We start from the raw sequence: 25,564 nt of genomic DNA on the forward strand, positions 1-25,564 counted from the left end.
AAATAAAGATTTAGAATTTATCACAGTACTGGAAAAATCTTTTAATTGTTTTCCGTTAAAAGAAATTGATCTAATAAGTCACTTACCTGTATGTTATCTAGCAATAGAGCTAATTTAGGATCATGTCTCTTTCATGGCCCAGTGTGGTGCAGACAACTTTGAAGTAAGATGTAGGCGGAGTTTAGCACGCTCATCCTGCTTCAGAACACCCCCTCCAGTGAAATTGACATAAGGTACTAGACTTCATAAGAGACAGTTAGAGATGTCTCTGGATGCAGGGCTGTCAGTTACAGAACAGGGGGCATTCTGAGGCGGGGAGAGCTTCACTTCAGTGCTGAGTTCTTCTTCACAACATCTCACTTCTAAGTTGATTTTATTGATGCAATACGTGGAGGAGGGTTAGGGAGCTGCTTTCTTTAGTATGTGCAGTATGTGCGTAGGATTTGGTCAATTTGTGTTCGCTTTTAAGGACCTGTCATGGTCAATTTTCGACAAAATATGTTAGGGGAAACAAGGTCTTTAATAGCACACAGTGCAAGTGGTAGGCATTTTGTGACAAACAGTGCTCCATAGTGGAGAACGATGGCTGCAGATTTCAAATAAGATTGTACCAAGTATATGAACTATACCTGAAGCTGAATTTTTACTTTAGACTGAAGGGTTGTTTTAGGAGAGAGATCTTTGTCTACTTATAAAAATCCACTTATTTGTCCTTTTGCAAAGTCTAATTAAAATATAATTAAAAAAACAAAACATTTATTTTCTTTACTTTTTAAATATTCTCATGGGAATACACTGAATTGTCTGGTTATCTTATATAAAAACTCAGGGGCAGATTAATCAAGTTGTCTGAAAGTCAGAATATTCCTAGTTGCCCATGGCAACCAATCACAGCTGCCCTTTAAAATATTTATAAGCACTGGTAAAATGATTGGTTGGTAATTGGTTGCCATGGGCAACTAAGAATATTCTGACTTTCAGACAGCTTGATAAATCTGCCCCTCTGTGTATGGCCATTGCTTATAATTACAGGCATATGAGCACAATTCACATTTAATCTTTCATTAACTTTGATTGTTGCCATTTCCATAAAGAAGATGAACATCAGCGCTTATTAAGACAACAAAATGATCACTGAATTGCTCAGCAGAAACAATACTAGGTTTATGCAAATTAGAATTAAACATTTCAGAAAAATGGATATTATTATTGCTAAAAAAAAAGAAAAAAAAAACTGTCAAGAACTAAATAGTGAAAAACAACAATCAATGGATAAAACTAAACATTCAGTTGGCTGCAAAGGCACCATTTAGGTCTCCCTTTATGCAAAAGAACAAACCACTCTCTTACTTGCTGCTAGAGGCATCTTTCACACAAACTTGCTGTTACTATAAGGATGAAAGACAATATGTCCATGCTATCACAGAAAGGATAAATCCCTCACCTGAGTTGGTCTCAAAAGTCACAAATGGGCTTGTGACCGAATGGTGCTCCTGGGAATAAACCCGTACTCTGTAGGTCATCCCAGGGACCAGATCAGACAGCTGAATTGATGTAGGGGCATGACCCCTAACAGGAAGAATTCTGCTCATGTTATTACCTGATAGGAAAGAGCTGAGGATGAATATTGCCTCTTGACAGGAAATGGTAGGCCAGAGCAAGCGCATGCAAATGAATTAAAAATAGCGTTCACATACATGGTGACCCTAACAAAAGACCTTATCCTGAACAGAGTCCATCATTAATCTCATCCACAGCAAAAAAATATTGGTACAAAAACACCACAACTATGAATTTAACAAGGCCAAAGCTGCCAAATTCCTTCTTCTATCCATGTACAACGCAACCAGGTCCAAATATTGAACATTCACCTCCATAATTCCTACTTTAGTAGTTTAAACCTCCAATGTTACTACCATACAAGATATTACAAAACTGGAGTAAATGGATATAAAGGGTTGGGGAATAAATAACACCTTCACTCCAGAATTCTAGCTTCAAATAGTCACAAAATTGTTAACTTACAAACATTTCACATTTTTATAACAACAGTTCATTCAGTCTCATCCATTGAGAAGTTGGCATAGAAAGTGTAGTATCATCTCAGGACAGATTAAAGCTGTGTTCCCATATTTATGTGAATGCAAAATTTAGCAGTGTATTCAATGCTGAGTTATGTTATTTCGGAACTTGTTTCTTCCTTCCTGTTTGCTCTACTCATAACATAATTCATCTGGTACAAGGGACTAGGAAGCTCCAGCTCGCATGGTTTACCCTCTGGACATATATTGTCATTTTCTCATGTGACCAAGGCTGGATTTGTGCTGCTGTACTGAAGACATCAGCCAAATATGGTGTATTTAGTTTCCAAAACAGTACAACTGAAAGTTTCAGTCCAGCAGCTACTGACATCAGTTCATATAGTTTCCCAGCATTATATGACTAGTGTTATGATCCATACTTCTGTACTAAGGACATCCATCCCTCTCAGGCTCAGTAGCTGCCAGGAAGGCACATGCAGAGATGTGCCATTTGGCAACACAGTACACTGAGCTGTGACTGAGGAGATGTTTTTAGTACAGTAGCTTGAATCCAGATGCAATGATGCTCTTGAGATGGGAAGACTAAGTGACTGGGAGTTAGAGCATCATTGCAAGGCAGTATAAAGGGAATGCTTTGTTATACCTTGGATACATTATTTGGAGCAAAGAGGAAAGGAAAACAAGTTAGTGAATAACTTCACTCTCCACTCTTTAAGTCAACGCAGTCTCCAGCCAAAATACCTTCAAAACGTTTCATTATAGTCATTTCCCTCAATCGCTTGATGAAGCCAACACTTGATGTAAATGCATTTAACAATACATATTCAACAAAATAATCCCTAGTTAAAACTTATAACAACAAGTGCAATCTACAGAGGTTTTAGAACATCATTATACAGATCACTATGTAACAGACCAACTGGAAACTGATTGAAGGGTTATTCCCGTCGAAATACAACAGCCCTGTCTCCTTCACGCTGAGGTGGTGGTAAACAAACAACTAAACATGGACATTCTATGCTGTCTCCACAAACACTCTGATAGTGGTGAATGAGAATTGTTCTTTGTATAACCAAACCTGTGGCAGAGTTTCCCTAAGAACCATAGGTTTAATAAGCCGGAATCGTCTCACTTAAGTAGCACACAATGCAACATGCTTTCTGTTTGTATGTGTATTACCAGCGCTGCAGTATGTAAAGCCGACCTTATCAAACATGACTGCCGTACAAGCAGATGATGTATATGCATAGCAAGGCATGCTGATCATATGTTTCATATATGAGGTGACAAGATCTTTCATTCAGAAAAGAAACAACCGAGGGTGATTCCAAGAATGTATGCACGTTGCCGCCTTATACATATATATATATATATATATATATATATATATATATATATATATATATATATGCTCATGTAATGTTTTACAAAACTGTGTACATATTCATTTATGGGACTTTAAAACTTTTAAGTCTTAAAACTTTAAGACTTTTTGTTTTTTATATTTGTACAATACCTCTTTTGACAGAGGAAATCCAATAACAATGTTCACATTTTATCACAGATTATCACTGTTACTTTAAAAAAGGTTTCCCATAAATGCCTATGTAAAGAAATGGTAGCATGTTTTTGACCTTTTTATTTTAAAAACTAAATAAATGAAATGCTGACAATCCAGGAGAGGTGGTATAATACATTCTAAAATGGGGCAAATAATAATTTATGTTCAGAAATGCACCAATGTAAGTCTGCATTATTTCCATTTATGTGACAACCACCTCCTGAAGTGCCATCCTATATTATGCTTGGGCAGAGTGCAGCCGAGGTCGGTTGTCGGTGGTGGCTTGTTGATCCATTCCAGCTACACACACCCCACATGCAATATGATGCTTACTGTCAATATACTCAACCATAACCTCAGAGCCCATCTGTACATTATATACCCAGGTGATGTTTGCCCAGTGACTGTTGGGAGAAATTTTGATGTCCCAGTGTTCAGGTGCTGTTGGGGAGGTGATTTACAACAAGTTAGATAAAGCAGCATACTATAAGAAAAAACATTCTCAAATTAATGTGACATTTTTTATGAATACAATAAAACAGCTGACTTTGGGACAAGCTTAAATCATCTCTTTAACTCTTTATAATGATCAGCGGTGGCCAAATTGTTAAGGATCCTTGAAATTCTCATGTTTTGCAGCTCTGCATGCTTGTAGAAATATGAGAGGGAAGAAATATGTTTAAAGTCACTTCTGGCAGAACATTATCTACTCAAGAATAAAAAGACCTGGGAATTTAAATCCTTATAGCTCCTGACACCAGTTTCTGGGAGGTGGATTTGCTTGCCAAACATCTAATATTCATGGTCAGCTTTCATTCAACATCTGATCTTTTACTTGTTGTTTTTGAATTGATACAGACACTGTCTGCATCCAGTTCATCTCTAACAATCTCAGATAAAATTTCCACTTTCTTGAGATAGTCTCTTTATTCTTCTGTCATCTGAATTAAATATATTTCAAGTTCTCTGGGAGATGTTACTCGGCTCCCTGCTACATGAACCCAGGAACAGTTCCCCTCCCCCCAAGGTGGAGCTGTGGAAATTATGTGAAAACTAAACGAAAGGAAATCTACCATTAAAAAAGCTAAAAGAAACCCACCTACACTCCTCTTCCCCTTGATCTTGGCGCTTTGACACGCCGGGATCACCCACAAAAGAAACTTATAATTATCAGCACGGCTGCTAGTTATGCACGCCCCCGCACCTCCTATGCTGGGAGACGGAGGTGATGTAATTCATGCCTCCTATGTGATAGAGGTCTCCCTCTCCCATGTTGGAAGAGGAAGATGACATCACTAAGGGGTCGTGCATAATTAGCAGCCAAGATCGCTGGACATCTTGTCCCTGCTCTCGGCCTCCTAATTATGCTTCTTTTCTAAGTTATCCCAACGTGTCAAGCTTACCGAAGAACAACACCGAGATTAAGATAAAGCGGAGTGTAGGTAAGTATGTGTGTTTTAGTTTTTTTAAGTGGTAGATTTTCTTTAAGGCTTCAAATACCATGAACTACGGTATATAACTTATTGGTTTGTGATTGAAGTTGTCTCTCAAGCCACTGCTTTTTTACAAAAAAGGTTAAGGGTACCTGGACATAGTAATGATTACTCTGCACAACAATCCACAACTATTAAGTATTTGATATATGTGGTTTATGTCACAGATTTTTATGCTGTTTAGGTTGCAAATGCCCAGAAACAGTACAATTGGACTACTGATTTGTTGGAAGGTGAGGTACATTTTAAAAGAAATCTGAATTACAAATCTCTAAGTCAAAATTGACAATCTTGTTCCACATGTCATTTTCTGTGTAAAGAAACTATCTATGACTTGGAATTTTATTACATCATTTGGTATTTTATTACAAAAATGCATTCATAATCTACAATAGTGCAGGTCCGCTAATGCATTCACTCAACTATTTACTCAATCTATGACTTCCTTTCAGTTACTCCAATAACTTTGATACAATGGGGCAGATTTACTTACCCGGTCCTGTCCCGATCCAGCGGCGCGTTCTATGTGGAGGATTCGGGTCTTCCGGCGATTCACTAAGGTAGTGCGCCCGATGTCCACTATGTGTCACTGCTGCGCTGAATTCCGTCGGAGTTCACTGAAGTTCACTGTCCTACGCTGGGTGCAGGTAAGCGCTTGACCCTTTTTTTTTAAATGCGGCGGTTTTTCCGAATCCGCCAAGTTTTCTTATGGCCACGCCCCCGATTTCCGTCGCGTGCATGCCGGCACCGATGCGCCACAATCCGGGGCAATTCAGGGAAAATTGGCGCAAATCAGGAATAATCAGGTAACGCGATTCGGGCCCTTAGTAAATGACCCCCAATATATTGCAGCACTGTTCGATTATACCCCTGAAGAAGAACAGATTTTGGCTGGTAAAGTTTGTGATTCAATACACTTCACACAATCTTTGTTTGTTGGGCCGTGAGATTTTTGTGCTTTATATATTCGTTTAATTGTATTAAATTTAATACATTAAAAACATTTAATACATCAAATACATTTGAATTAAGTAAAACATAAAGTTTACTAATTTTGCATGAAAATTTGCAAAACATGAACCCTTCAAGTCAGTTCCTTAATTTTGCCCACCGCTGTAGTATAGATCAATTACTGCATCCAAGACATGGAACAGGAAAAGATTGGAAGAGCAAAACTTAATTTGTATAGTGGGACATTACCGTTAAAGCAGAAATATGCCACCAATATATAGTAAATATGAATAACCACTATCACTTATTTGATATCCCAGAGGAAGGTGGTTTCACAGGACTAGATTGGAAATGTAACTTTTAATTTATTGTTCTTTAAAAATTACACAAAAATTATGACAAATGCAAAAGTTTATTGTGCAACTTTATGGGTTAGTCTGCTCTTATATTTGTGCCCAATCAGAGGACTCTCGCACAGATAAGTTGTTTCCAATGAGTGTGGGCAAGGGATGATATACCTGTTCCCTTCATCCAAACAAGTGACATCCCACAGCGACAAAGTACAGCCACTAGGAAGCAGCCAAAATGCATCTAAAGTGTACTGATAGCTACCACTGCAAGATGGAGCTGTATTGATTATCAGGGCCACCACTAGTAAGTTTGGGGCCCCTGGCTGGCAAATATATATATATTTTTCCCCATAACTGTACATAAAATTTAAGCTGAGCTCTGATTGGTTGCCATGGGCAACAAGAACAGTTTTACTTGTTTTACAAAGAGCAGTTTTACCAATGGTGTGTCTGTTTGCAAAAGTAGCTGACTGACTGCCTATCACGCCAAGACACATATGGTGGGTGTTTGCGTGTGTCCTGACGTCACATGCCGGCACCCACCTCAGGCTCCCAGTGTGCTAGGCAGTCAGACAGCTACGTTTGTGACCAGACACACTATCGGTCCATGGTCCCTATTTACAGCTAGTTAGTTAATGCTCTATGTACTAATAGTGTCTGCTTAGGACTTGCCTTACTTTTAATTAGGTGAAGAAACGTGTCAAGATGTTGTACTGATTATAACATATATACTGTGTATGTGTATATATATATATATATATATATATATATATATATATATATATATATAGCTACACATCTTATCATGGTGGCTTTTTATTATGGAGTGACACTAGTGCTAACCATCAGCGCACTTTAGATGCAAATGGGCTTCATCCTGCTGGAAATTCGTTGTGGCTGCAGAAGGTCACTTGTTTAAATGTAAGGGATGGGGAACAAGATATCATCCCTTGCCTACACTAATTGGCAATGACTTATCTATGGGAAACTCCTCTGATTGCTCACTTACACAAATGTAAGAGAGAACTTTGCCTGATGTCATTTTTGTTTAATTTTTTTTTTAAAGTTATATTTTATAACTAGTGCTGTGAAACCACCCCCCTCTGAGATATCTCCTCATTTGGTAAGGACTACATCTGTAGAAATCTGCGTTCTAATAACTTATTTGATGTATGAAATAGAGGTTAGAACCATAAAGCTGACCACAACAGCTATTAATAAGACCTCAGGATTAAGTTCAATTTCTTGCTGTGTACCTGTCTCTTATAGCAAGCTCCTTCTTCAGGAGAGTCACTCAAAAGAGGCATGAAGTATTCAGTTAAAGTGAAGCAATTTGAACCAAAGTTTCCCTAACGTATGTGTAATCGACTTTATTACTAGTGTTTTCTGTCAGACACATGTAGATGTGATGCTCCACGTTTCTAAATATATTGCCAAACATATGAATAGCAATAATTTCCCCAAGGATGTTTTGCTTCATATCTTTAGAATGAAAGGCTTTTTTTCCTTGAGCATACCCCATAGGACAGTGATGGCGAACCTTTTAGCGACTGAGTGCCCAAACTGCAACCCCAAATCCCCCCTCATTTATCGTGAGGTGCCAACCAAAAATTAATGCAGTAACTTATTGCTCCCTGTTCTTCAACAACTTTCAATCATACTGGCCTCCTGAGGACACCAACACTATAGAAAGGAAGAGGGAACATTTGCATCATTGTAGCTTCTCTCCAGTGTCCTCCAAAGATAATTTGGCCCTGCCTACACATTCTCCCTCTTCTTAGTCCCAAGTAGCCAAGTTAGTATCACTTTAAAATATCACTGAAAGCAGCATCTTTTAAGTTGTTTGCAACTGTAGGAAAATTCTTTGAGTCCTGTCTGGAGTGCTGGGGCAATGACCCGGCTGCCCATAGAAAGAGCTTGGAGTGCCGCCTCTGGCACCAGTGCCATAGGTTCGCCACCACTGCCATAGGAAGTAGTCTTCTGGCGTCAAACTCACATTTTGAGGGACAACTCAGCTTTCAAGTGACTTTGAAAGGCCTAAATAATAGTAAAACCCCATAAATTATAATTATAAAAAGTTCACCTCTCAACGTATGTAAAACAACTTCTAAGTCTATTAACCCTTTAAGCGTTTCGCATGGGTTAAAACAATATGGACCTGCGATTTAGAAACTTTAGATTTTTTGGGGAAAATACATTCATTTAGGCCAAAACTGACAATTTCAAAATAAATTAAATGATGAAAAGCTCTGCAACGCTTGATGCCCAATTTCTCTCGAGTGTACTGATACCCCACATGTGGTGGTAAACTGCTGTATGGGCGCACGGCCGGGAATAGAATAGAAGCTGTGTTATTCACAGCAGATTTGTATTGTCACATTGTACAAGCTATACATTTTTTTTTTTGGTCATGTGAGGGCTTATTATTTTGCATTCTGGCCGGATCGCACAGCCCGAACACTGCACACCAGGAGTGAACTGACATGCTGAGTTCAGTCCTGGTGTGCAGCGTTCGGGCCGTGCGATCTGGCCAGCATGCATTGCGAGTGTGATGTGAGTTCATCGCATCACACTCGCAATTGTGGAATCGGCCTTAGAAGTACAATTTGTTACTCAGAAATATGCCCGCATTCAACTCTGTACATGGAAAAATGCAAAAAATGTATAGATATTTGAAGTTGGGGAGCAAAAAATTTATGAAAAAAAGGCTGCATGGCTAAAGAAGCTGGCTGTTCACAGAATACTGTATCTAAGGATATAAAGGGAAAGTTGAGTGGAAGGAAAAAATGTGGTAGAAAAAGGAGCCTTGAGAGGACTGTTAAGAAAAGCCCATTCAAAAATTAGGGGGAGATTCACAAGGAGTAGACGCTGCTGGACGTATATGGGACATGGGCGACAGGTGTCGCTTTCCATGTCCACTCCTGACCAATAGACAAAGTAAGAAGCATCTTACCTGAGCCAAGGAGAAAAAGAACTGGGCTGTTGCTCAAGGTTGTCCAAGGTGTTTTCAGGTGATTTCATTTGGAATCAAGGTCCCAGAGTCTGGAGACAGAGTGGAGAGGCACAATCCAAGCTGCTTGGGGTCTACAGTAAATGCACTCAATACTTTTGACTGCAACCATGCAGCGTGGCATGGAGGTGATCAGTTGATAGCACTGCAGAGGTGTTATGGAGCCCAGGTTGTGTAATAGGAGCCTTCAGCTTGTCTGCATTGTTGGGTCTGGAATCTCTCATCTCCCTCTTGACAATATCCCTTAGATTCTTTATGGGGTTAAGGTCATGTGAGTTTCCTCTGCAAAAAGCTTGTTTGCAGAGGGAAGCATGAATGAACCTACACCAACAGACAGGGTTAAAAGCCATGCTGGAAAGATGCCATGTGCATCCTCTGTGCACATCTGTGTGTCCAGATCACTGGTAACAGTTATCTACTGGGCTGTTTCTATTAGATCACCACTATGTATGATCTATACATAAAATCAGTATGCAACTCATAATGTGACCTCTGCTGTCTCCTGCCCCAGTTAAAGAGTAATAGTAATAAAGTAAATAAAAAATTAATTATGAAACAAAAACTGTCAAAAATGGAAGAGTTAAAGACCTCCCAATTCCCCCTCCCCAGTAATTTTTTTTAAATAATTGTGGCCTACAGTCAACAATCTACTACCATTTTAAACACCTATTTCTATTACTGAAAATACCATACTCCTCCTCAGCTCAAAATACTGAACAAAAATGGTAAGAGGAGTACTTTTGCTCTCTTAGAAAAAATTCAGTGTGACCTTTGGACACCACTATACATGACTGCTCAGAATACCACTATCCTGATGAGAAATTGAATGTTTGAAGGTGTGCGGGGGTAAGCAACTTGATGTGGGCAATGAAACTCCATATACTTAGGAGCACATTGAACAATGTTTTGTTCAGCTTACTTTGTCGTAGAAAGAATTATTACAGAAAATTCATGGCCTCTTTTGAGTGAATCTTTATAGAACTATAGTGGGTCGCAGCCCTTATACCTATAAATTCAGACATCCACATCTGGATTAACCTCAGTAAAAAACCAAAAAACTAGATATATGCCTACCCATAGAGTTTAAGGTTCACTGCATATAGACACTGAGTTTAACTCAATACTAATACAATACTAGTATCTCAAATAAAGTATGTGGCATATTCTTTAATAATAATTATTGCCTTGACTTTTTGATATTGTCAGACTTTTTTTTTTTTACTAAGGATGATAATGATTTCTTATAAAGTGCTGTACCTATTTCAAGGATGCTAGCCACAGTTGTTGCAAGGCTCTCAGTAGCAGTGGTGGTAAGAACAGTTGTAGTAGTGGGTCTGGCTGTAATAGTTGTGGTGAGGACAGTAGTAGCAGCACTGGGAGTGGTTGGGGGAACAGTTTGGATTTCTGTGGGAGCATCTGTAACAGGTACTGGAGACGTAGGAGGAACTGAGAACAAGGTGAAAAACAGACTGAATAAAGAGAAGAGAAATGCATGTCCTCCAGGACTTAATGGACCTCTTCAACCATCTCAATATAATACACCTCTCACACACAGAAATACGACAACTTCGATAAATTCAGTCTTTTGGAGAGTGGTCTAAGTCAGAACACGCTAAGGGCCAGTCCACATCTCTGTTTTGCCTTCAGTTATCTCCTTCAGATATTGTGAGTTAAAATAGGGAGAAATTGAACACAGAAAAGCTGCAATTTTTTTTAGAGACAGATGAAAAGGTGTGCAACAGATTGGCTGCTAAGAATAAATTCAGCATAATGTTAAGGTGCTGTAATATCTGACTTAGATTTTCAACTACCAAAATGGGATTTTTAAAGAAATATATAGGAAAAATGTTAGTATTTCTCCCGGCACCTTTTATGGCTTAGGCCGTGTTTACAAGTGGCATTTTTACTGCGTTTTATTGATGTGTTTCCCTTATGTCCTAGAAACATATCAATGCCTCAGTTATTGCTTAATGAAGGGATTTTCTGCAAGATGGTTACTCATTACACAGGTTTTTTTTAGCAGTGAGAGTTCCATTTTGGAAGGTTGCAGAATTTGTGGGGAAGTGCTGAATCATCAGTGGCTAACCCACGTTTATTTACAGTGCCAGAAAATTAGAAGGGATTTGTCAAAATGCTGTGAAATAAAAAAGATTTAAGCAGAATGCTTAAAATCTGCAGCAGTTCTATTACTGATGCGGATACTAGGTTGCAATGGATAAAATCAAAACTTTTTTTGCTGTTTTTCAGCATGTTTCAAATTGTTTCAGAATATCAATTACCAGTGTTGATATTAGATGAAGAATTCAATCTACTCCCTGTTTTTTTAATTTATATAGATGTATCTGCCTTCTTAACCATCCTCACAGTCCTAATTCAGGTCGGATACTTTGTGTTATTGAATAAAGCCAATAAATAAGAGGATTCTCCAGTGAGAAGGTGCCAAAATCTGACATATGTAACAACAACAATTTACGGCTGAAAGACAAAAAAGTCATCTGGTGAAACAATGTCTGCTTGAAACAGAGATGCTTAGGTACATTACAGAGAAGAAAACATTGCCAATGACACTCCACTGGTAAGCAGGCAGGTAAAAAGCAAATATTTATCACAGCCAAGCCGCCTTATCAAGAGAGAAGCTGCTCTAAGTACAAGACGTAACAGATGGAAGATAGCAACAAATAAGCATGCACAAATGCAAAGCTGACTAAGCAATTCACATATGTTGCATAGCAATGACAAAATGCATTGGTCTCCACAGCACACTATACACATATGTATTATAGCTGCCAGGTACATGTTGCATTTTATACTAAAGGAGCTTATGAGACAGATGCTCTCAGGTTAAAAACTAAGAAAGCTTGCAGCCTTCTTATAATTCCATTGCCACATCCTTGCTTCCAATACAGTGGTCCTCCCCAGCCTGCGTTTAACATATTAAAGATCTGCCATACTGTGACAGACTATCGCTGCCTGTAGCGACAACTCTGCAACATGACTAAAGAGGTCCAGTGAATCAGTGGCAATGAAGCAGCACATCCTTATGTTCCCATTTCTAAAGCACATAAAATGATACATTCATTCATCTGCCATGCACACCTCTCTTAGTATACTTGGGATCGCCACTGATAATTTAGCCATTGCTCGCATGCAGTACAGCTCATTTACAAGATACTTTCTGTATTTGTGTACATTGTATATATCGCAGCATTAAAGCAGCTCAATCAGTGCTCTGCATGAATGACAATTCTAATAGAAAGTTTACTGGCATGTCCCATTATGAAAAGAGTTTGGGTTTGCAGCGAGAAAAGTGGGTAGTCTATATTGTTTAGGTATGTAACTGGGTATTCTTTGAGCAGGTACAGGGGTAGAACTTAAAGGAAATCTACCACTTACAAAACTTTTCAAACCACACATACCTCTAGCTAGCTGCAGGCATGCTGAGGAAGGGTATTAGCTTCTTAAACCATAAATCCAAGGGATTTTGATGGAAAAAACCCTGCTTTTAGAATTATGCTAATTACTATAAGTGGCTCCTGCCACATCACACTTTGGTGCTGGGGTGCTCTCCTCTAATCCTAATTATGCACTCCTCCAGCCTGCATCAGATAACACCAGTGACACAGGATTAACGCACGCTTTTACTTGTTTTAATGCGTTAACAAATGCATTTGTTAATGCAATGTTAACGAATGCTGCCTGCTGTGCAGCATAGTGTAAGGCACTGGTCAGCTCTGCTAAACAAACAAAGGAGAGCTCTGTGATGTCTCCTGCTCTCAGGAAGAGGAAAGTGAGGAAGTTATCTGATCCAGGCTGGAGGCGTGCATAATTAGGAGCAGAGGACAGTGCCCCAGCAGCAAAGTGTGATGTGGCAGAACCCTTTGATGGTTTAAAAACCCTTTGTGGTTTAAAAAGCTTTTTTTGTAAGTGGTAGATTTCCTTTAAATGTCCTGTAGTTGGCAAATAGACTGCAAAATAAACGAAAAAATAGATGAATATAAAAATAAATAGAATAAAATGGTGTTTGTATCACCTCATGGGTATCATAATTGTGTAAAAATACAAAGGTAAGGATAAATAAATGCCCATGTCACCCTAAGAATATATATTTGCTCCGCAGACAGAGGACTAAGATTCGGCTACAAAAGTAGACTATTTGGTACTAATACCTTGAAAAAATAGTTTATAAGTGAGATGTCAGTGACATCTAAGGGATGATGGGCAACTTTTAAAATTAAATACTAAATTTTAAAAGTTTATTTTAGAAGGATGGAGGTCAAATATAAGAAGATAACCTCACAGTGTGTGGATCTATGAGTAAGTGTCCCTGGTTTATCCTGATTGATTTTGATGGTACATTTCCTGATATTCCTGATATGATATATAATGGGTTACAAAAGATCTACAGTTCAGGAGAGCAAAAACTTAATTTAAACAATGCTCTCAAAAATAAAAGTACACAAAATAAATGGGAGGAGGTTAAAAATATTATGAATAGATCAGGTAAACATAAATACCTTATGCCAAAAAACTAACTACAAAGAGAAAAAAAAAACAAGCAAGAAGGTAGTGATGAGGAGATACAGGATAAAGAGAAAAAAATACATTCAAATAAAGGCAACAAAAAACAGAGACTGAAAGAAATATTGCTTAGGAAATAAAAATAATTTTTCAAATACGTAGATATAAGAACCTTATTTACTGTGATGCAGAGGGATAGTGAAAGGGGAATCTGAAGATCATTAAGCTCTTTATACTATTGTGGTTGTTACATGCTTTCTGTTATATGTGGATGTATATGTGACCTATCTGTAGCACTAAGTTGTTGGGCTTGATGCCCTGTTGATTTAGTTAATTTTCTTTCACTTATTTACTGTGATAGACAGAACCTTATATTTGAGGATTCCTTAAGGACAGGATAGTTCTTAAAGGACATCTACCATCACTTTACTGGTGATAGAGTGTCCTAATTAGACTGTTCGAACAGTCTAGAAGATGGGGGGGGGCATTTTTAACACATTTTCGGGCATCTATTAGTGAAATAAAAACTTTGTAAAACTATTTGAAGATTCCTTAGCGATGTTATCCTGTAGTATCTCAATGATAATAGTCATAACATCAGGGGTTTGTGAGGGATAGGTTCTGTCAGATTAATCTGTGAGGAGGTAAGTTCTGGACTGGACCTGGAGGAGACTGTGGGTGCTGTCTGTCTAGACAAAGCATCTGATACTGTACCACAGAAAAGGTTGGTACATAATATACTGGGGCTAAGGATCTGTGGATCGCATTTCCGTCAGACTTCCCGAGGTTTTCTGGATTTGCACCGTTGGGACAGGTATTTAAAAGGGGATTGTGTTGCACATGATCAGATTTTGGCGCAGGAGCGCCGTCTTTCATGCAATAGAAAGATGGGGGCGGGCCGCTGGATGATCTGACTGATTCGGACTGAGCACGGGATTTAACATTCAAATTGTGTCGCATACAATGCACTTACATGCACCTGGAAGAAGGTGGTGAACTCCGGCGGACCTGAGCGGGGAAGCGACAAATGCATGATATCGGGCGCACGATCTTAGTGAATTGCGGCAGAGTTTATTCAATGCTCATCGGGGAATGCAGGGATGGGTAAGTAAATGTGCCCCACTGTGTCCAATACACAACCAGTTTTTAAAAGAAAATGTCCCTGTAGATGATGATTTTAGTTTAATAGTGCTGAGGAAAAAGGCTGTACTACAAGCAATCTACTGTGTTTTTCAAACATGGTGGTGCTATGAAAGACAGAATACCATGCCACAAGCTAAGCATGCTTGAAGCACCATGCATGTTACCCTGTTATTTTATTACTTTACCTGAAGTTGGGGGAACTGCAGACCTCACAGAAAGCCAAGAGTAGGGAAAAGCAAAGAGAAAGAGAAGAGAAAAAAAACAGTGGAACACATAAACACAAAGAAAACAGCTAAATAAGACACTGAGCCCCTCTTAATTCCCTTGAGATATGTGCAGTTCCCTTCTCTGTGGGCGATTAACTACACTTAGTTATCTCCAATAGTACTGCAAAAGTAAGTGGAGTGGCTGGACTTACACCATCCTTTACTCATCTATGAGTGGGGTCCCGTGCACCTGTTGGGATCTAAAAATTCTCTGATGTTTCCACAAATTGACTCTTATGGATACTGCTGTACAACACAACATCATTAGTTCCTCGGACAACAAATAGTTGGCATGTGCTGCTATGCAAGAGCATGTTGCCAGTATTTGTGGGGCTGCCAGAAATTTGAATCCTGAAGCACATCCCAGTGATATTCCATTACATTCCGAGATGTTTAAATGTGTTAAAATTAAATGTATACATACTTAGAAGAATATGCTATCAGATCACATTTTTTTACCTTCATCTTGCTTCAAAGGAGTGTCAGCTGTGACCACTTCCCCAGCTCCAACCTGTGTCCGTGCACTTAAGGTGAAGCGATAACGTGATATCGGGTCAGTCCTTGTTAAAGTGTACTTGGTCTGGTTAGGTGACAGTATCTCAACCACTGGTCTTGCAAACCTGGAACCATTGACTGTTAGGAAAACATAAGGGTTGTCATGATTATCTTTAAATAGGAGGCAAATATTATACAAAGGAAAGACATATTAATAAATGTAGAGCAACAACCACGGGAAGAGGTAGCAATTGCACTTAAAGAGGACCTGTCACCAGATTATGACCCCCTGACTAACAATGCCTGCTGATAAAGGGTTACAAGTCCTCCCCATATCCCTTAAAATTAGCTGCCAGTGGGACACTGTACCTTAATTACAGACTTTTTTCTGATATGCAAATTAGCTTTACTGACTCATCTCTGGCAGCCTGAGAGGGGAGAGTCAGAGATACCAGTGAACCATGTCCCATTATTCTGACTGACAGCTCTGTGTCTCTTCAAATCCCTGCTTGGTTTCCTTGTCCTTAGGGACCCTCTGCGAATATTCAACTACAGACATTTAAAGTCCTATGTACAGATGGGAAATATTGTGTAAATTTTTTACATGGTGCCTTGTGTTACATTCATGACATGTGACCAGAGTGACATCATCAACCTGATATGATGTCACTCTGGTCACATGAGATGCACTGTGACTAGTAGGTAGGCATAAGGCATGGGGAGGAGTAGATGGGAGGAGCCGGTCAAGCAGGGCACGTCCCTCTCTGATGCCAGGTAATATAAGATAAACGGTGATTATGTGGATGTAAGCGAAAGAATTTTTGGCTGAAAGAAGGGTGTCAGTTAATAGAGCTCTATAGGAACCTGCCAATGGCTGCATATGTGCAAATGTGGCGACAGGTTCCCCTGAAACCAGTCCACGCAGATATCAATATTATGCAGTTGTTCTGAATTTGGACAGGTATATGTGTTGCTGTCAGACACTTCTATAGGCGGAAGATATGTTTAGAACAAAGGGTGAGGGCAGGCAGAAATCCAAAATGTCCAATCCTTCTTTTACTACTCATAATATGGTCACTGTTTATCTAATGTGTATAAGCTTCTCAAGGGCCAACATTATAACTCATAAAAATGAAACAGAAAAAAATTATTAAACTGCTGTTCACTTACATGCTTGGTAGCGCAGGCTGTATCCTGTAAGATTTCCATTTGGGTGTTCTGGAGGACTCCATTCTAGGATAATGAGTTCGCGGTTTGGGTCATAGAATCTAAAATTTTTAGGTTGACTTGGCACTGGAAGAGTGAGAAGGAAATAAATAAATGTCAAATGAAAGTAACATTAAAGTCATTATTATTATTATTAGAATGTTGGGGTATAAGGCTTCATACGGTGTGAGACTGCAGGGGTTGTATAATTAGTTTGGATACATTCTTGACCAGTTCAGACATTCACACTGAAATTAGCAGCTAATATGTATCATAGAGGAAATGTTCTTATACTGGTCACCTACCTCCCTCTGGCGTAGTAAACTCTTTAATGTCACTCTTCGGACCATCCCCTCTCCCGTTCACAGCTACCATATATATTTTGTAGTTGCTGTAAGGTATCAGGAAGGACACGATCCCTCGTACACGATCCCCGATAAAACTCTGCTGTAGCTTCTTCCGAGAGACCCAAATTCCCCTCAGCAAACTATTCTCCCTCCAGTAATATGCCTTTTGAAATACACATCCCAATCATTTTACAAGAAGCCTCAAAATATTAGTAAGGGGGAATTTTGGCAGCCTGTCAGTCCATGTTATCATTTAGACCACATTATTCCACTTTAATATCAGTTTAGTAATTAGTTTTCCTGGTTTGTAAGTTTCATGTAAAGTATTTACATGCTTGGGGTTCACAATGGTTAATAAATCCGCAAGGATAAATTAATGGGCAGTTACATCATTGTCCCTCCCCCTCCTCTAGTTGGATTAACTATTAATTAGACTTATTTGGGCTGTTAAATAGGAGCTGGATCTGCTCACTCTGTATTCCACAAGACTTCCTTGGACAGAAGCAGGGGCCACGCGTGTCCACTGAAGGGAGATAGCAGTGCTGTTCATGACCCTCAGTTTTATATCAGTTGGTGCTGCTTTAGGATCTGAGGGTAAAGACAATTTTTAGCAGAACCACACACTGGACTTCTGTGCCACTCTTTGCAGATCAATTTGAAATAATTTATTATTTTCCTAGTTCTTTCCACACCCTGCAGGGCATTCCACATTATTATTATTATAAAAATAATGGAAAAATATAAGTGCTACTGCTTTTTATTGTTACATGCATCTCCTCATGAGAGGAGAGTCCATGGTATATGACCTCTAACTAGAATTGTGCCACCTCGTGGCCTGAAAGTATGATATAGTCGTAGTATAACATGACCAGAGCAAGAATATTGTAAGCATAGGCAGTTTATACTGCGCAAGATGGGGGAAATTTATCAGAAGTGTCTGAGAGGAGAACTGTTGTAGTTGCCCATAGCAACCTATCAAAGCCCAATTTTAATTTTCCCACATCTGTTTATAAAATGAAAGCTGAGCTCTTCAATGGAAAAGTAACAGAAAAAGAAAAAACAGGGGGCACCACTTCGTATGCTCAAAAACTCAGGTCTCTAGTGGTCAGACTTGTATGAGGAAGATAAGGCGGAAGGAGTAATCCGGCAGGGTGGTGCTCTTATTCTAAGAAAATGTATTGTCAATGGTATGAAGGAAAACAGTAGAACGGCACTCACCCAGAAACTTCTTTTTCGATCTTGCCTGGCAAGTCAGACGAAGCGCTGCGGCGCAAAACAGCTGTCATGCACCTTGTTGTATCGTGAGTCCCTACGTTCATCCCTACCTACGTCATGTTATACTGGATATGTCTACTTTTGTGTGAGTACTACTCAATAAACCGGATCGAAAAAGAAGTTTCTGGGTGAGTGCCGTTCTACTGTTTTCCTTCATACCATTGCCAAAGCTGAGCTCTGATTGGTTTCCAAGGGCAACTAGAACAGTTTTACCTCAGACACTTCTGATAAATCTCCCCAATGAGTGTAGAACTTTTATGTGAACTGCATTTTATGGTTACATTTCACAAAATACTTCTGTAAAAAACACGCAAATGTTCATTACAAGTGGTTGCCTTTGCGTAACAATATAAAAAAAGATATTCCTTTCTACCAAGCCCACCAATCATTTTTCAAGAAGCAGCTCTCTTTTCTGGAGGTGTTGGAGGTGTGTGTGTGTGTGGGGGCCTCCTTAAAGGTAAACTGTCACCAGGGACCTCATTTTCAGTAAAGACAGGTTGCAAAAGCCCATTACATGTGCATTGCAAATACACCTTTCTGCTTTCTGTAAGAATTTACATTATTACAATATAATTGTGTGTTATAACTTACCTGGCACCCTGATAGAATTCTCTGTGTAGTCCCAGGGGTTGGGCTTTGGTTTGGATGCTCCTGTACAGCTCCCCTCTCTCCCACTCATGTCAGTTTATCAGGCTATGAGCTCTGTGAAGAAGCAGGAGGGAGTAGCTGTACAGGAGCACAAAGGTGGGGCCAAGAGCTCAGTAGTGAGCAGTACTGAACATATTTTTGAAATGCATCAAAACAAAAGCCCAACCCCTAGGACTGCTCCACTACAGAGCCTACAATAGTCTGTGGAGTAGTGAGCTCCACAGGAGGCGATGACATTGCTTCTCCTGCTTCAAGCATCTCCCTATAGCAGCCTGGGGCAGGAGACGCAATGTAGTGACATCACAGCGCCTCTTTCTCCTTACAGAGAAGAAGAGAACATTCACAAGTGATGAGAGGTATTGATTTTTTTTTTATACAGCGTACGTTTGGGGGTTTGAGGACTAGTACTAAATATAGGGGCTAATATTAACTGTGTGGGGTCGTAATTGAGGCTTTATTATATTCTGTGATTAGTCCGTGATCGCAGCCGTGATGAGTGCCATGCCATAGACTGATGGCTCTGCTGGGTATTGGGGAAATATGACCTCTATGTACCATATATCAATATAATACACCGAATTCAAACCCCACCAATCTGTGGCATGGCACTTGTCACAGCTGTGATCCCCGAGTAATGTTAAACAGCCGAAGCGTGTGGGCCATAATTGGGACATAGTAAACCAGAATTTGGAGTATAATGCTGTGTGAGCGGAAATTATAAAGTGAGGGTAAGAACAGAAGTGACTTAAACAGAAAATTCTGCACATATGCACTGGGGCCTGCGCTCTAGATCTTTTGTTACCCTAGCAATGCCCCTGGGTGTGTGTATATACTGTATATTTGTATGTTTATACTTTATGTGTATATATGATTCCTATATACTGTGGGTGTGTATAAGAAGTATATATACTGTATGTATAAGTGCATTAATGCATGCACATGGGTGTATAAATATGCGTGTAAGAGTTTATAAAATGTGTGTGATTATAACTCAAATGTATGAGCATAAAAATATGTATATTTTTAAGGTGTTAGGGGAACCCCATTCAGAAGTCTGCTATGGCTCCCTGCCTTTCCTAGTTACACCCCTGCAGTTGAGTTTTCAATAATTGATACTGTTTGTGTGATAAAAAGCTATACAATTTTACAATATACTTTTGGTATCAGTTCCTAATGGTTTTGAGATCTCTACTTGTAATTCTACAGGAAACTTTACTGTTTACTTTCTGTGGGAAAAAAAAAACAGTCCAAGATCATGTGACGTCACACAGGTGCATATTTCATAATAAGTTGTGCACCTGTGTGATATCACATGACCATTTTGAGGGTATTTCCATCTTAGACATGCCATATATTACTGCAGATAAATGCAATGTTCACCTCTTGGACTGTTACATTGAGTGCGCCTGCATGCCAGTTATTTACAGCTTTCATAAATGTCCTTTTAGAGGCTGGATATGGCAGCATTGCAAATGAGGTCAGGGGATACAGTTTCTCATCCATCAGAAATCTTGGCACATTAAATGGATATGTCATCAATATCAGATCAGGTGAGAATATCCCTTTATGGCTTTTGTCTTACAATATAAGGCACATAACTGCTTACTGAATTTATAATAATTCCTTGCCATATATTATTATCATTCAGCATTACCCTAAGTTTGATCCCTCCATTTGCTGACATTTAATGTACATTTTATTGTGGGTGATGCTAGCCATTCAAATAATTCATTGTATTTGTCAAGTACGCCGTGAGTAATAGACAATTTATAAATTGTGACATTACAGTAATTACATGGATTTGGTGATAAAATGGATATAATTGTTTCTACCACTCACAATCTTCTCCAGAGTATCCAATCACAGTGCCAGGTTCTGGTGCCCTGCCAAACTCATTCTCTGCCTGCACCCTTATTTCGTACGGGGTGTATACAGGGGTGTTCCACACAACATGCTTGTTTGTCCATACTGTGACATTGCTCCATGGCTCTCCTGTATGACGTTGGCGCCACTTTACAATGTACCGCAGATTGGGGCCATATGCTTGCGTGGAGTTCAGTGCCTGAGGGTAAAGAACAGGATGAGGCAGTGTCAAAGCAAATATGTTATGATGATAATGACTGACAAAAATAAACCTTTTCCTATCTGTATGAAAACAGATATCAAAAAGCTGGTATTTCCATTTTTGTAAGCTTTTGTTGGGTGCTCGGTTGATATGTAACTACCACTAGGCGGCACACAAGAATATACAACTGTCTAGAGCTAGGCAGTATCATAATAAAGTACTGGAGCACCAGCTTTCCCAGAGACAAGAATTGCTGTTTGCTGTAACACTTGTTTTATTTTGTTTACAAATAGATTATTTTACCAATATTTTAAAAGCCCTCTAAAAGGCATATCATTGAGGGCAGTCAGCACATTTACAAGTAGGGAGGCATGGTGCCTCAGGGTGCATGTGATTAGAAAATGCCCAACAGAAGGCTATTGGGCTGTGAGTTAGCCAAATTTTGTTTGGCTACCTCATGACTAATGCACATGTGTGCATGAGGACAAAGACACATTATAGTAGCCCAGGAGAAGAAGTACCAAAGTACCAAAGCAAAGTGTTGCTTCCATTGAGTTTTACTACACATATATTGGCATGTGAATACATAATCTATTTGCCGTAGTCATATGTGAAATTTTTACTATTCTTGGTACAAGCAGGCTGTAAATTTGTTCACCATACAGACCATGTTTCTTAGATTGAGAATGTTGTGTTAATCTGGTCTTAAGTGCCTGGCCAGCTTGCCCATTTCTGCAAAGTGTAGAGGAGCTATGAACACTTAGTGCTCACATATCCCAGACTATTTCAATGCTGGTTTCTACTACTTATTACATGCCACATGTTCCTCCATGTGATGAAACCTGTATGAGTAGTCTTTTTATACATCCGATGTGTACACTATGCAGTGTTCAGTGGATTTACTTCTTTTTAGTTTAGTGGATTTACTGCTAAATTATGGAATGAGTGAACACAAGGTATCATAAGAAGTAAGGGCAATCTCAAATTGACTCAGCTTCAGGGGAGATACAGGAGGAGGTTAGTCTCCCTGCACTTCACTGCAGCTGAAGATTTTTACTTTTTTTTAAATTTTCTAATCTTCAGAAAAGAAAATGCCATAACTTTGGAAAGAAAAAGACAAGTCGCTTTTTAAAGGGGCGATCGCATATAACAATTTGGTAATCACAACACTGAATAACACTGAAATTGTGCTTTAACCTTAAAGGGGTTCTCCACTGGCTAATAATGCTTTATTATTGATTGCTGAATGCTTTACTATAGTCCCCGATTGCAATAATCAGCTGTAAGGTGTCTGTAATGATTTATTGATAATCCTTGTACCCCTTACAGCAAAAAAAGTTTAAACTCCAATTGTCACTGGGGCCAAAATTTTTTTTTTGTCTGGATCTACAATTATAAAGTATACGGTTTCTACTTACATATAGATTCAACTTAAGAACAAACCTCCGGACCCTATCTTGTACGTAACCCGGGGACTGCCTGTATTATAAAATACCCAATTTAATGTTACTAAAAATAATACACCTTTCTCAAGATCAAATTTATCACTTTGAACAGACCTCCACTTTGTTTAGTACTCGATTTTCATTGTAACAACCAGTGTACAACCTGAATGTAGCAGCTTGTGTGTCCTCTTTCATAGCAGATGACACCAGATTCTGACAGAATCTGTATGTCAGATTCATCGAAACTGTATGACTAAATCCCCAAAACGCACACGCATGTGGGATGTGGCACCCAGCAAGATGACACAATATGCATAATGTGAACAAGCAAGAAAGAAGAAAGAGGAAATGCTTCATGGAAATTGTAGTATAACAACATAGAGGGGCGGCCATCTTGAGACCAGCAGCAACTGGTCACAGCAAGTAAGCTAACATTATCAAAAACACACAATTCGCCAGGAATGCTGGTTTAATAATGATTATGAACAGGATAAAAGAGAAAAAATATTACATGTTTTAAAAAAATTACCAGTACGTACGTGGTGCAAATAAAAGATTCTAACTATAAAGTATCAACATATTTAGACTAATAAAATAATTTGATTAATTTTGGTAATCTTTATTGGGTCTATTCTTTATAATAATGGAGGGGCCCTTTGGTAGCTTAATTTGAAACGTAACTAAACTTTTAACACTTTTTAACTTTTAACACATTTGCATAAATAAATGATTATAATAATACATTTTCTAATACTTTTTCTAAAGAAAAATGTTCCCGTTTGCTTCTTTAATTCCTACCTGTCTTCCCGCTATTCCACAGTTAGTGTAAATCAGGTTTCCCTCCCCCTTCTCACACTGGTAGCAAAAGAATTACTTACTGTCCATGTAATCTCCATGTTGTCTTTGCGAGTTCCTGCTCCACGTATGTCACCAGGATTAACTTCTGGGGCTAAAAAAATGAAACAAGACTTAAGCATATGACAATACAATGGTATAATAAAGGGATTTTAACTTCAAATACTAAAAAATATCAGTTTAATGACAGGAATAGTAACAAAAGCTTAGCTACATGAAAAATTATCAAAACATAAACTTGTCACTCACGTGACCCATTAGTTTGGTATCTCTCTGATGATGGGCTCGGCATGCTGCTTCCAAGATCATTTAGTGCCAGAACACGAAACTGGTAGTTGACATAAGGAGAAAGACGAAGCAAAGCAGAGTTCACATTACCAGGAACTGAGGCAAGGTTGTGCCAGGTTCCAGGCTGGTAACGGTTCTCCTCAAATTGTATAATAAAACCTGACAGCAAAAAAAAAAAAATATTCAGAATGTCTGACCAAATAACTGCTTAGGAAAAGAACAAAGGGGAAAGGAGCTTGAGTTTCTTTAAATGAGAAATAATAAACTTGTGATCAATAAGAAGGAAATTGTAGGATGCCAAACATACAGTCAAACATACAGTCCTCATATATAAGATGGGAGTCATTGATCCCTTAAAGGGAACCTGTCATCAGGAATTCACATTTTCACTTAATTACATTTTCCCATAGCCTTTATAATGCTGCTTCCCAATTTGGTCTTATAATCAACATTAGAGTTTCCACTCAGTTTTAAAGAGTTGTTAGAGCAGTGTATATATAATAAATATGGAACAAACCTGTGAACTCTACCATCAGTGGATAAAAATTCCACCAAGAGCATTGAGGTAGCCGATTCCTTCCCATGTCCCACACCCACTCCTTGTTCCAGGAAACGGAGTGGATACTTGACAACACGTAAACGACCCAGTAAACGGCTTATGCCTTAGGAAGGCCCATTTTCGGAGCTGAAAATGCATTGCCAAGTAAATTCTTATCTGCCTAAAGATTAAAACAATCATCAGAAGTCTTCTTGAGCGCAGAGTGCTCTATGGTCCACTGTTTATTGGGTCGTTTACGTAAAGATAATGAAGAAGACTTTGTGACTCAATGCAGTTTGCTTGCAGGGAGCAAAATATATTTTTTATCAACTTTTAAAAATGAATGTAAGCAGTAATATTAACCCCTTAAGGACGCAGCCTGTTTGCAGGTTAAGGCTCGCAACTTTTTTTGGAAATTTGACCAGTGTCTCTTCCTGTGGTAATAACTTTTCAACGCTTTAAGATATCTCTGTGATTTTGAGATTGTTTTCTCGTGAGACATTGTAGTTTATGTTAGTAGTGTCATTTCGGTGATCCGTTCCTTTTTTGGGGGGTAAAAATTCAAAAATTTAGGAAAAATTTGAAAAAAATGACTATTTTCAAAGTTTCAAATGTTATAATTTTTAGACAAAAAGTGATACCACAAATTTTTTTTGATAGAAACCTTTTGCCATTGGTCTTCTTTTTATATCCATTATTTGTTTTACGTTTCCATTATTTTTATGGATGTGAGAAGGTTTGAAGTTTTAGTAGCAACTTCTCAGATTTTCTTGAAATTTGAAAAATGCGAACTTTTTGGTGATCAATTCAGTTTGGAAGTGCCGTATAAAGGCTTATGTACTATATACCCCCACAAGTAACACCATTTTATGAACCTAACATCTCAACCTATTCAAATCAGCATTTAAGAAGTCTGTTAACCCTTTAATTATTTTTCCGGAAGCATATGAAAATGGAGTGGAAATTTTGAAATTTCAATTTTTGATTTCAATCTTTCCAATTTAGCCCTAAAACGGATACATTCAGAAGGAATTTGAGGTAAATATATATTCCTAATTTCTTGCCCTG

General features: G+C 38.7%; 1 protein-coding gene across 16 annotated transcripts in view; it reads right to left on the bottom strand.

Moving 5' to 3' along the window:
* Positions 1 to 25,564, bottom strand: part of NFASC (neurofascin) — a 124,370-nt gene that overhangs the window by 13,273 nt on the left and 85,533 nt on the right. For 3 of the 16 annotated variants that reach the window (XM_072137535.1, XM_072137536.1, XM_072137533.1), the window contains 11 exons: positions 23,920 to 24,117; positions 23,694 to 23,764; positions 21,145 to 21,367; positions 17,855 to 17,970; positions 17,341 to 17,545; positions 17,000 to 17,122; positions 15,794 to 15,967; positions 15,254 to 15,268; positions 10,665 to 10,853; positions 3,937 to 4,044; positions 1,445 to 1,600 (listed from right to left, as the gene is read on the bottom strand). In XM_072137535.1, coding sequence (XP_071993636.1) covers positions 1,445 to 1,600; positions 3,937 to 4,044; positions 10,665 to 10,853; positions 15,254 to 15,268; positions 15,794 to 15,967; positions 17,000 to 17,122; positions 17,341 to 17,545; positions 17,855 to 17,970; positions 21,145 to 21,367; positions 23,694 to 23,764; positions 23,920 to 24,117 — 1,578 coding nt within the window. Of the gene's footprint in view, positions 1 to 1,444; positions 1,601 to 3,936; positions 4,045 to 10,664; positions 10,854 to 15,253; positions 15,269 to 15,793; positions 15,968 to 16,999; positions 17,123 to 17,340; positions 17,546 to 17,854; positions 17,971 to 21,144; positions 21,368 to 23,693; positions 23,765 to 23,919; positions 24,118 to 25,564 lie in introns of those variants that run through there. The other 13 variants (XM_072137544.1, XM_072137542.1, XM_072137540.1 and 10 more) reach the window with 7 other exon arrangements.

This window comes from Engystomops pustulosus, chromosome 2, assembly GCF_040894005.1.
Source record: "Engystomops pustulosus chromosome 2, aEngPut4.maternal, whole genome shotgun sequence".
NCBI classification, from domain to species: domain Eukaryota; kingdom Metazoa; phylum Chordata; class Amphibia; order Anura; family Leptodactylidae; genus Engystomops; species Engystomops pustulosus.